This window comes from Eublepharis macularius, chromosome 18 (assembly GCF_028583425.1).
Source record: "Eublepharis macularius isolate TG4126 chromosome 18, MPM_Emac_v1.0, whole genome shotgun sequence".
Classification (NCBI taxonomy): domain Eukaryota; kingdom Metazoa; phylum Chordata; class Lepidosauria; order Squamata; family Eublepharidae; genus Eublepharis; species Eublepharis macularius.
In genome coordinates this window covers 23,269,162-23,281,394 of record NC_072807.1, presented here as the reverse complement: position 1 = coordinate 23,281,394, position 12,233 = coordinate 23,269,162, and the positions used below count along the sequence as shown (strand labels likewise).

The 12,233-nt window shown below is 44.6% G+C and overlaps 1 protein-coding gene across 2 annotated transcripts in view; it reads left to right on the top strand.

Moving 5' to 3' along the window:
* NTRK3 (neurotrophic receptor tyrosine kinase 3) overlaps positions 1 to 12,233 on the top strand; it is a 409,536-nt gene that overhangs the window by 102,346 nt on the left and 294,957 nt on the right. For both annotated transcript variants that reach the window (XM_055002827.1, XM_055002826.1), the window contains exons 2-3: positions 3,445 to 3,519; positions 4,973 to 5,044. In XM_055002827.1, the coding sequence (XP_054858802.1) occupies positions 3,445 to 3,519; positions 4,973 to 5,044 (147 nt within the window). The remainder of the gene's footprint in view (positions 1 to 3,444; positions 3,520 to 4,972; positions 5,045 to 12,233) is intronic.

The following is a 12,233-nucleotide window of genomic DNA, read 5'->3' as shown; positions in this document are numbered from 1 at the left end:
ATGCAGTTTGTGCATTCGTTGTTTAATTGTTTTAATGCCGATTTGAATACACAACACACAAGAAAAATCTCCATTCTGCAGATGGAGGAGCGAGGGTATTGCATTTGAATCTGAAACTTTGCATTCAACGCATAGGAGGACTTAGCAACAGCAACAAGAAATAGTTTGTAACATGCCTTCCAAGCTAACCTCAGTGCAACAGCTTTATTTAAAAGAACAAACTAGACTTGCAGTTGGAGGGGGGGGGCGGCGAGAAAGACCATAAGGAAAGGTGGAGAGGTGGAGACTGAATGTCAGAGTCTTGGCTCATTTTCAAATGCTGTTTAAATCATTGCATGTGGGCTTGTTATTGGGTGGGAGGCTGTGAGTTTCAGAGAAACTAACAGAGGGTTGAAACCAGAGAAATTCATGTTTCAGCTACCATCAGAGGGGCCGTAGGAGAAAGTCCCTGCCCTCCCTTGATCAACCAGATCTTGCCTGAAAGAACATTTTTGCATTGAACTTTAATTGCCATCTGTATAGTATTAGAGTTTTACTCCTGCAATCCACTTTAGCAGCGGATGTTTTGAGACTGAGAAGTTGGCTGAAGCCACCTTGGAGCTGAACTGCGGGTGGAAAAGTTGAAATATAAATAAATATCAGCAATAACTAAATAACCCAAGATTTCAACAAGAGGCATATCTTGGCAGAACAAAGAAGGGAAATGGAGACATTCAAGAATGAGAGAGATAAAGGGGGATCCAAAACTTGGTGAAACTTGAATCTCTGGAATCTTAAACATTTATGTATCTTGGGTTCAACTCCAATAAAGAATCTGGCATTTATCTTAGACACCAGTTGTTTCCTTTTGAATGCAACGGTCCTGACAGGTCGTGTTTCTGGCTTGTTAAAAATGGTGTGATGCCCAAGGGGCGGTAGCTCAGCTTGGCTTGCTCTTCTTCATAGGGGTAAACATGACGCTGCGATCGCCGGAGCTGTTGGCCCAGTGCTGATATCTACAGAATAGCGAGATTCACAGAAGTGACAGATCTATTTCTGTTTTCTGTCTTTCATAACATGCTTGTCAGAATGCCTTGAGCACACAATGGAGTGATTTTTTTTAAAAAAGCAGGCACATTTCAAAATAATGGGCTGTTGCATGAAAAACTCATCTTTACCAGCAGGGGGGGAGAAACCCTGAACTAATTGATTTTATGTTTGCGAAGGTTACAGTTGGTTACTTAACGGGCATCTTTCCAGCCAGGTTTTGCAAAACTGAGGAGAGGAAGGGAATGCCGCACGTTAGGTTGCCATTTGGCTGTCCCTCACTTGGAAGCTGGAAGCTGTAGTTAGTACAATAAAAACTGAATTCATAGGGCTGTGCTGATAGTCAAAGACGTGTTTACGCACGTGCATGCTCATCCCTCATTAGTTGCAGCATTGTGACCTGCATGTGCGAACACGAACATATCACACTGATTTTTACAGTTGGACACCACGGTTCTGTCTTAAGATTGTCCGTCCCAGTGGCCTCCAGCGCCTCCATCTCTGACTTCCTGGCAACTGCAAGGCATCCGCTGAGCTGCAAGCATGTGACAGGAAATCGTGTGACACTACAGTTATGTTATAGGAACAGGAGGATCCTGAGATATGGCCTCATTTTCTTGTGGGATATGAAGGAGTAGGGTTGCCAGCTCCAAGTTGGGAAATTCCTGGAGATTTAGGGGTGTGGGGGGGTGAAGTCTGGAGAAGGGAGGGAAGGGAAAGGACCTCAGCATGGTATAATTCCATAGACTCCACCCTCCAAAGCAGCCATTTTCTCCCTGGGAACTGATCTCTGTGGCCTGGACATCAACTGCAATTCCGGGAGATCTCCAGCCACCACCTGGAGGGTGGCAACCCTATGAAGGAGTGTGTATAGGGGGCTGGGAAACAAGGCTGCATGGTTGAAGGGCGGGTTTAAGAAACGCTGCAGGAAGTAGACAGTAGCCTATATCCAGCTGTCCATCATAAGGAACATAGAGTTCTCCTATATTCCTCTCAGTTCCTGCAGACTCTTCTAACCTCCACAGTGTTCATTCCTGGAACTTGCATGTAGGAACAGCCACATGGTCTGGGGTTTGGAGCAAATAGGGACTAAGGGATGAAAACTCCAGCTCCTATTAGCAGAGCTATGCTTGCAGAAGAAGGAAGAATTTCACCCCTTAGTCCCTTATGAGTCATAGGGTTGCGAGAAGTCTTGCCCCTTCTCCTGTGACTGCTCTGTGTGAATTCGTGACCTCGGAAAGGCTGTCTTTGGGTGTCAGAAGGTGATTCAGGAATGGTATGTGTGAAAACCCTGTGTGTAGGTGTTTGAGCATTGGCTTGGATTTCTGTGACACACACACACACAAAATAAAAATACAGAAAAAGAAACAGAATCTTTCCTGATTTTTACTTGTTTAGAGGCATTGCTCACATTCTCCCTAAATGTTCAGTGAGTTAAAAATAGCAAATGACTTTAAAAAAAATCAATAAGCTCAAAAACAACCAAGTAAAAACCAGCAGCATAGATAATAGGAGCAGCTCAACACATATACAACTTTCTCTAAATGAGGGCAGGAAATTACAATCTGCAAAATAAATTTTAAAAGGATAAAATTATCATAAGACAGTTAATAAAACCCTCTGTGTGCTAAAATGAGCCAACAGAATGCTTGGGCAAATAACAAGATGTTCAGCTGATGCATGCAATTTATCAGACTAGGTCATTTCCCAGGTGAGGAGCCGCTACTGAAAAAACCTCCCCCTGCAAGTTGTTTAGCTTTGGTTTAGGCTACTCTTACAGTACTAGGTAAAGATTTTGTCCTCCATGTTAAGCTTGAATACCGCCTTTCCACAAGGTGGGCTTTGGGGAGCTGAAATAGTGTGTTGGTGAGGGAGGGCTCTGGTGCAAACCTCACCTCTTCCACAAATTTTCTAGGCGGCCTTAAGCAAGCTATTTTCTCTCTCTTTCTCAGCAGAGGATAAAACTGTCCCACCTTACAGGGTTGCTGTAAGGATTACAGAAGTAATGTATGTGAAATGCACGAAACATTGAAAGCTCTAGGTCAAGCGCTTAATATTATTACTGTTGTATAAAATTGCATCTGTTCAGCAGAATGAACAAAGTGTGTGTGTGTGTTTGTGTGTAGGGGGGTGATATTGTTGATACTTCCTATCAACTTAACCTATTTGTACGTTCACTTGTTTGTTTCCCCTGAACATACCATCATCTACCATCTTGGCATATCTACACTATGTTTGGCCAATAATGGTGTCAAGTCAATCCGGAGTCCGTTTGGGTCATGTTGAAAGCAGGCTATGAGTGAGGAGTAAGGGCTTCCTCCTGTGCTGATTGCCTTCATCTAACAGCAAGCCATCTGCCTGCACCAGGGAGGAAGAGCTTAGTTTTGTGCTAAAACCTTCCCTCTGTTCTCTCTGCAGACACATAGAGAACTGGAGGAACCTGCAAACGTTGCATGCCGTAGACATGGAGCTCTACACAGGACTCCGGAGACTGTGAGTATGTTGAATGTGTGTGTGCCGGTTGAGCCTTGCAGGAGTGTCCAGCCAGTTAAGGGTCGCCTCTTCCGGTGTTTAACAGCATTATGAACTGCAGAACGTGCTGCCATTAAACAAAGCCTGGTTGAAAATTTGGCAGCCTTATGGCAAGTTGACCTGTATGCTCAGGCACAGATTCTTGGCGGTCGTCCCTTATTCACTTTGATTCCCCCCCCCTGCTAACCATGTACCCCTATGCTTGCAAGCCCCAGGAGCTTTGGGGTGGGGGAGTGTCCAACAAGCCCCTCCGTGCCTTTGCATCTGAAGTATACCTTTAAAGTCTAATGATCAACCTCCAAGTGGCTCCATGAGATCTCCTGGAATCACAACTGATCTCCAGAATACAGAGATCTGTTCCCCCAGAGAAACTGCAGCTTAGGAGGGTAGCCTCCCTAGCATTTGGGCCCACCCCCAAATCTCCAGGAAATTCCAACTGTGGAGTTGGCAACCCTAGTTGAAGGGACATAAGGTCATTCATTCCAGAACCCTGGATGATCTAGTTATACAACCCTGCTGATATTAGCCACGATGATATAGCAGCCTGGATCCACCGGTTATGAAAATGTCAGGCTTTAAGCTGAAATATGACCCTGGTGGGATAGGAAAACTTTGCCCATATCCAGCATCTCAGTTAAACTGGGCTCCAGTGCATTTAAACACACAGTATAAGCATAACACGCGACAAGGTTCCAGTTCTCTGTTGTGTTACTGTTACATGCACGCAGAGGAGTTAGCCGTGTTAGTCTGTAGTAGCAAAATCAAAAAGAGTCCTGTAGTGCCTTTAAGACTAACCAACTTTATTGTAGCATAAGCTTTCAAGAATGCATCTGACGAAGAGAACTGTGATTCTCGAAAGCTTATGCTACAATAAAGTTGGTTAGTCTTAAAGGTGCTACTGGACTGTTTTTGATTTTGTTACATGCACGGCAGTGAAAAGCCCAATTTTCATTTCATTTTATTTATACCTGCCCTACTTCCCAATGAGGAGCCAAAGTGGTTCTCCTCTCCTCCACTTTATCTTCGCTAGGAAGTTCAGGCTAAGGTGTGTGGCACAAGGTTACCCACTGGGCTTCCAGGACAGAGTTGGGATACAAACCTGAGATTTCCTGATCCTAGTCTAATACCCTAACCACTACACCACACTGGCAAAGTCAGAGCTCTCTATTCTTCTGCCCCACCAGTATCCCATTTAAACCAGTCTCTTGAGAAGAGTGCTTTTAAATGAGACGTTTCCCTCCCTGCTCTTCCAAAGTTGCCTCACTTGGCCTGCCATTTTGGATGCCATTTTGGATTTCTAATTGGTATAATGTTCTTTCAACCATCTCCTTGAGTTCCCTACAAAGGAGGTTTGGGAGGCCTAGCCCTCACTGACCTTTCCCTGCCCTCACTATCCCTTTAAATCTCTTTTCAGGACAATCAAGAACACAGGCCTGCGGAGCATCCAGCCCCGAGCATTCGATAAGAACCCTCACCTGCGCTACATGTGAGTAACCTGGCTCCACTGTTGCTTTTTGGGAAAGGTTATTCTTGTCGCTCAGGGGTAGGTGGAGTGGCGGAAGGATGAGGGAGACGAATGAAGAGTTAGGGGGGGAAAGTAAAATTGTGAAGGAAAGGAGGAAATCAAAGGGCTCCAGGAGGGATGGAAAGCAGCAGCATTCGACCGTTCTTTCCCGCTGGGCAGCTGGCAGATTTAGGTGTCTTAATAACCGAGGAAACTTTGATTGTGGCGCTAATGAGCGATTCCTCATTAACAGCCCTTAGGTGGCCACTGGAAGCTTCCCTTTCAGTACAGAAGGTTCACAGGGACACTGCTGGGGGAAGGAAAGAGCAGCGGCACAGCCTCACCACACTGCCTGAAATGGTTCCACTCATTAACACTTAACGAACGCAAGATGCAAGGCAGGCTTTTTTCCCTCCTCTTGTACCTCAGGCACACGGCTGACAGCTTGTGCTCTTAATTATCAACTCGTTAAACAGGCAGGCGAGACGGGCCAGGGTACATGATAGGTGCTTCTTGCTGGAGGTTGTTGCTAGGGTAATGCCAAGCCGGAAGGCATGTTGGAAGCGGAGGAAGGCTGTGCTTTGTGGTGGAGTGGTGGAGTTTGCACTGTTCTTTTGTCCTGCAATGCCATTCTGGTGACTACGCGTGAAGATATTGAACCGTGTTGCATTGTTGCTGTTCTGAATGCTCTCCTGTTTTGGTTTTTTTGGGTAGAAAGTAGGAGTTTGGGAAGGATAGACATTATCCATAAAAAAGAGTGAGAATTTTCAGAGTTCTCCCCCCACCCCCAATCCATTTTTACTCTGGTTGCTGCTGGTGATTTCCTCTTTCCCTGGATTAGATTCATGACTGAGCCAGCCAATGGGTACTCTGTCACAAATGGGCTGGTTCCATAACAGTACAGAGACATCCGATTGAATTTTGAACTGTGGGGATGGCATGCCCAAACCCCTTGCATAAAGTACAAGCAAATGTGCAGCTGATGGGTCTGCAGAATTCACGTTCGTAGTTCCTTGCTTTGGGGCTGTTTTGTTTGTATTGGGCTTCTGCGCTGGGGATGCTCTAAGTGTGCCGCGCTCACGTGAAGTTGATTTCTCTCGCAAATGTTCCGGATGCTCGCCCCTGCCCCTTTGCAATTCCAATTTAGAAGGGGGGGGGAAATCCTTAAAGGGCACCGCCTCCCCTCCCATCAATTGATCGCTGCTTCTCTGGATTCCTGCTGCTTTGAAATGCGTTGCTGTTTCTCTTTGTACATACGGAAAATGTTTCAGATTCATTGCCCTTTCTCTCACAAATTGTTTCTTCTCTCCCTCTGCTGGAATTAATCGTTCCTCTTCCCTTCTATCTCCCTCTTGGAACTGATTTCAATCCTTGTCCTGCCGATGCTGGAAATTCATTGGCCTTTCTTTCCCCTATCCCAACTTGTCCAATTACAACGATTATTCTTTCTCTGACTGTATTGTACCACTGCCTCCTTCTCTCCCTCTGTCCTCTCCCTTCTCAATCAGGAATACACCTGCTATTCATGAAGAGGATTCACTGCTACAAGTGCAACAGAGTATGTGGTTTTGGCCTCATGAGGGCTAGAAACTTGAGTGGAGATCTGAATTCATAAACTTGGCGTGAGACAGTGGGGAGAGTATATTTTATTTGGGGTGGGTGGGATGTGTTTTGGAACACCATGTGAAGACTTTAGTTGACTGAACATCCAGGCTCAGTCTTTTCTGACTTGAAGAGAATAGGGGAATACTAGTTGTTTTGTATGGATCGTTGTGTACTGCTTTTCTCTCTCTCTCTTTCTGTGTGTGTGCATGCACTGCTTGCTTGGTTTTACACCTTGCCTGCTGTGTAAAGACACGAAACAAGTCCTATTGCCAGTACTGGAAAATTTGCACTGAACATGTTTGCCAGGCAAATATACATAGTCCAAACTCCCTCAGTTACATGGGAGCCAGTTTGGTGTAGTGGTTAAGAGTGCAGGACTCTAATCTGGAGAACCAAGTTTGATTCCCCACTCCTCCGCTTGAAGCCGGCTGGGTGACCTTGGGTGAGTCACAGCTCTCTCGGAGCTCTCTCAGCCCCACCCACCTCACAGGGTGATTATTTTTGTGGAGATAATTATGACATACTTTGTAAATCGCTCTGAGTGGCTGTTAAGTTGTCCTGAAGGGCGGTATATAAATCGACTGTTGTTGTTCGCTTTGTTGTTGTTATTATTAGGTGATCTTGTATGATTGCCTTGCTTTTTCCTGCGGAGAGGTTTGTCTTGAGCGCACCAAGGCTGAGCAGCTTGGTGCCTACGCAGAAGCCTCTTGGTTGCTGTTGAATATGACAGCTTTTGACTGATCCAAGAAATGTATCCTCCCTTTTACCAGACATGTATGCCCCGAGGTCATTGTTGTTGAAGTCCTTAAATTGGCTATATTGTATGGGCTTGCTTGTAGTTTGTCCCTTCTTTGTGCTTGAGCAGTCAGATGCATCCTTTAAACCAACAATATTGGATAAACTGCGTTGCCTGATATATGCGCCTACATGGTCAGTGGCAACTATTTGAGAAGTGTTTGTGAGGTTGTTGTTTAAGTGCACTAAATGAGCAAAACACGGTGGTGATTGGTATTGGGGATATTTGCTAAGTGATGTAGCAAAGTTGCATCGTCAGGAAAGAGTGGAATGACACACGGGCTTCATTAGTGAGGGACCATAGACAACATCACTATGTTGCCTTGCGTCCTCTGCTGTTTAAGTATATGCTCCTATGTGCTAGCCGTGCTCCAAATACGATCCTACTGGGTAATTCTTTGTTGTCTGTTGTCAGTCCTGGAATTGCTTATGCTCGGTTTCAGCATTTCTTCAACTCTGTATTGGATTCTTGCTAATGCTATGTATTTATATAAACTTGTATTTATTTACCCTGTGGCGTTGTTTATGGAAATGTCCTTGATATTGCTTGTACTAATCTCACATCGTGTAATCCACCTTGAGTCTCAGTGAGAAAAGCGGACTATAAATAAATAAAACTAACTAAATAAATAAATGGTGAAATACTTTCCAAGCCAGTGTTTTGCAATGTGTTAATTTTTTTTATTGAAACTGATTCATGTTTACTTGCATTCTTGTAGTAGCAGAAGAAAAAGAGAAACCTAATCTAAATAACTCTGTTATAACCCTGTTACAAGTGGCCAGCTTATCTGGCTGCAGGTGCATGCGAGCACAGGTGTTCCTCTTGCAAGCTTGTGCAGGAGAGTTCTGCAGAACCATCTTGCTTCTTGCAAGACCAGCAGGAGAGCAAGAGCAAAGGACACAGAAACGGGAGGAGTCAGATAGAAGCTTCTAGCTCAGACAAAGAGAGGCATCTCACATATACAGTCTTGTTCTAGTAAAAAGAAAAAAAATAGCACCACCAGTGTCTAGGCATGCTGAGTCAGCTCTATTCCAACACTTGGAATATTTCTATATGGGTGTCGGCGGGGTGTGTGAGGAAGGCAACAGTTGCCACTTATCATGCATTGTTTTAAATCAGAAATGTTCCTATTCTGAACTGACACTTCCATTATTTCAACATGTCACAAATGAGATTTTTTAAAAAAATATTCTCAAATAGTGTTCCTCATGCTCCCCTCCCCCATCAGCTTTATTCTTCCTCCCAGTAAACATCGCCTTCCTTCCTACACTTGTTTGTATAGAAATTCTGACTAATTAACTAACAAACAAACTAGAAGTTAAACCCCCAGGATGAAAGACATGGTAATATCCGCCTTGAGCCTGCTGGCGTGGGGAGGGCAGAATATAAATCTAATAAATTAAATTAATACTTACGCAGTCCCCATCTCCAGTTCCTTTCCCTGTCTCAGTCCCCTTACTGGCTGTCCCGCTTCCCCATCACCTTACAAATCCGAATGCTTTTGCATCTGGGGAGTTTCATTGGTTGTCGCCACTATATAGATTTTTCAAGCTGCACATGAGCTACCCAGGCCTATTATGGTGATGGTGGGGAATGCTGTCAAGTCATAGCTGATATATGGCATCCCCTGGTGGGGTTTTCATGGCAAGAGACTAAAAGCAGTGGTTTGCCATTGCCTGCTTCTGAAACCCTGGACTTTGTTGGAGATCTTCCATCCAATTACTAACCAAGGGGTGACCCTGTTTAGCTTCTGACGAGATCGGGCTTTCCTAGTGTCCTGGAATACTCTGGTCAGACCTGATTAAGATATAGCTGTGCAATTAAGAAGCCCTGAGCGTCTAGTTAGCTTTCCTGAATCATTTACCTCCTAGCTAGACGTACACCGCAGATAATGTTTTAGGTTCATTACTGGGTATTGTACACAAGTAATACAATTACGGAGTTTCTGCATCCATTCTAAGCCTTTATTATTACAAAAGAATTATTCAGTATTCTTGATATCAGCTCTATCAACAGAAAATCATACCATCCATTATAACTACGTAGATCATTAAAGGAGAGCAATTACTTGAGTCCAAAAATGTATCTTATCCAATGATTCGGAGGTCACAGTCAAGGAAGATTGCTGCTTCAATAGCTGTTTCAGAGACTCAAACGCTTGGCTCACTTATTACCTTTATGATTTCATATACCAAACAAGATGATCTATATTTGAAACATCTGTATTTGAACAGACCTAGTTCATTCTTGCTACTTTTTGTATTAACAAAGTCTATGTGGAAGTAGAGCTAGATGGGTTGCCATGTGAGTCTGCCTGTAGCAGCAGAAAAGAGCAAGAGTCCAGTAGCACCTATCAGACTAACAAAATTTGTGGGAGGGTAGGAGCTTTCGTGAGCCACAGCTCACTTCTTCAGTGATTACAAGTTTCTCATACATCTGAATAGAACTATCCTCGAATAATGTTGCCCCAGTCTCTATGAAGTTATACATTCTTGCCATTCTCAGATACTCTCTGCACCTGGGTCTTGGTACATTGTATGCATTAGAATGAATTTGATGGCTCTTTTAATCTATACATGGTAATACAACTGTGTAACTCTGTTGTTTTATGCCTCTCTCCAAGGTTGTTTTATTCTAGGCCTCCAGACTCCCTTATAGGCCTATCTAGTTATGGAGAGAGCAGGTTTGGTTTAGTGGTTTAGTGGCACAGGACTCTAATCTGGAGAGTCGGGTTTGACCCCCCACTCCTCCGCCTGAAGCCAGCTGGGTGACCTTGGATCAGTCACAGCTCTCTGGAGCTCTCTCAGCCCCACCCACCTCACAGGGTGTTTTGTTGTGGAGATAATAATAACATACTTTGTAAACTGCTCTGAGTGGGCATTAAGTTGTCCTGAAGGGCAGTATATACATCAAATGTTGTTGTTGTTGTTATTATTATTAGCCTGTTTCTGTGTACATATGTGACTTGAATAACTTTCTAGGCCATATCCAGCAACTGTTCTCCTATAGTTCTAGTTATATCCATGACACTGGATGATCCTGATCAAGGCAGCCATGCCTGGAGTTGCCAGTCCCTTTACCCTCCTGGCAGGAGGGGGGAAGGGACCTGGCACTTACCTTATGGATGCCCCAGAAGCACCCAAATTGGCCCAGTGCAAAGTGCAGGAGGGCTTCGGGCCTGCACAGTGATGCCACTCCTGGGAATTATGTCATCGCACTGTGCCAGGAACTCAATTTTGGAGGCCTGTTCCCTCACCTCTCCCCCCCCCACTAGGGTTGCCAACTCATGCTTGAGAAATACCTGGAGATTTGGGGATGATGCCTGGACAAGGCAGGGTTTTGGAAGGGAAGAGGGTATATAATGCCAGAGTCCACCATCCAAATGTACCATTTTCTCCAGCGGAACTGATATCTGTCAGCTGGAGATCAGTTGTACTTCCAGGAGATCTCCAGCCCCCACCTTGAGACTGGCAACCCTACCCCCCACTGGCCAGCTGAGTGGTGGTGGTGGGAGACGGATGGGAGCATTGGATCTGTGCCCCCACCGGGGGAACCCTAACCCTACCCATGGCTATTACAGGTTATAAATGGATATTTGTTGTCTTACAAAGGAAACTGAAATTACTTTTTAAAAGCCTCACCTTGATGAAAATTTGGAAAGGGCCTGATGAAGTTGACTTGGAAGCTGCCAGTTGGGCTCTGCCTGGTTTTGGGGTGTTAAAAGAATCGGTGTGCAGACATGAATTGCACCAGGCAAGGCACTGCTTGGCAGGAGAGGCCAGATTATAAAGGCAAAGCATGCAGAAAGGGGGATGAATTACAGTCTCTTGTTAGTGCCAGGGCTGCAGACTACTGTTAGTGAAGTCAGACATGAGTTTTAAATGACAGGGAGCTAATGTCCTTACATAAAAAGAACATCTTTGGTAAAAGCTGGATGGTTTGGGGAAAAAAAACCCATTCACGGATAGGAATTGTTAAGGGCACAGAAGGCCCTCCTTTGATAAATACGTGCAGTCCTTACCAACCATGAAGAAGTAGGTTACTTGTCACAATGTAGTAACCTTACTATTGGCCCTGCCAAATATTTCTCTCTTTTTAAAAAGAATACAGTTTGGCCAGTTTTATCCGTCTAAGCACATTGCTGTTAAGCACCTTGTCAGAAGGCATGCTCCCTGGGAGGGAGAATTAAATGGCTGTTCTAAATCCTTGCTCCTTGATTTGGTAGTCTGTTTTACTGTTCAGATGGCCAAGGTGATGGCTTTTGTATGGTGATTTGGTTATATCCTCGATGAATGAGATAAATAATCTCTGCCCATGCAACAACTGATCCTAGACTATCAGGCATAAGCTTTCGAGAACCACAGCTCTTTTCGTTAGATACTGTGGTTTTTGAAAGCTTATGCCTCAATAAAGTTGGTTAGTCTTAAAGGTGCTACTGAACTTTTTACTATTTTGCAACTACAGACTAACACGGCTAACTCCTCTGGGTCTAGACTATCAGGGACTTGGCTGTCCTTTTCCTTCAGGGAGCCCTCCAGGGAGTTTACGGCAGTGTAACTGATTCTCCGTTTTCCATTTTTATCCTTACACCAACCCTGTGGAGTAGGTTGAGCTGAGAGAGCGACTGACTGCCACAGAATATTTGGGGCCGAAGTGGGAGTTTGAATTTAGAATTTTTGAATTCTAACCACTGCACCACACTGGCTTTTAGAATGCACTGGCTTTGCCCTTGGAAGAGTCCTGGGCTTTGAGGCCTTCCAGGAGAACACC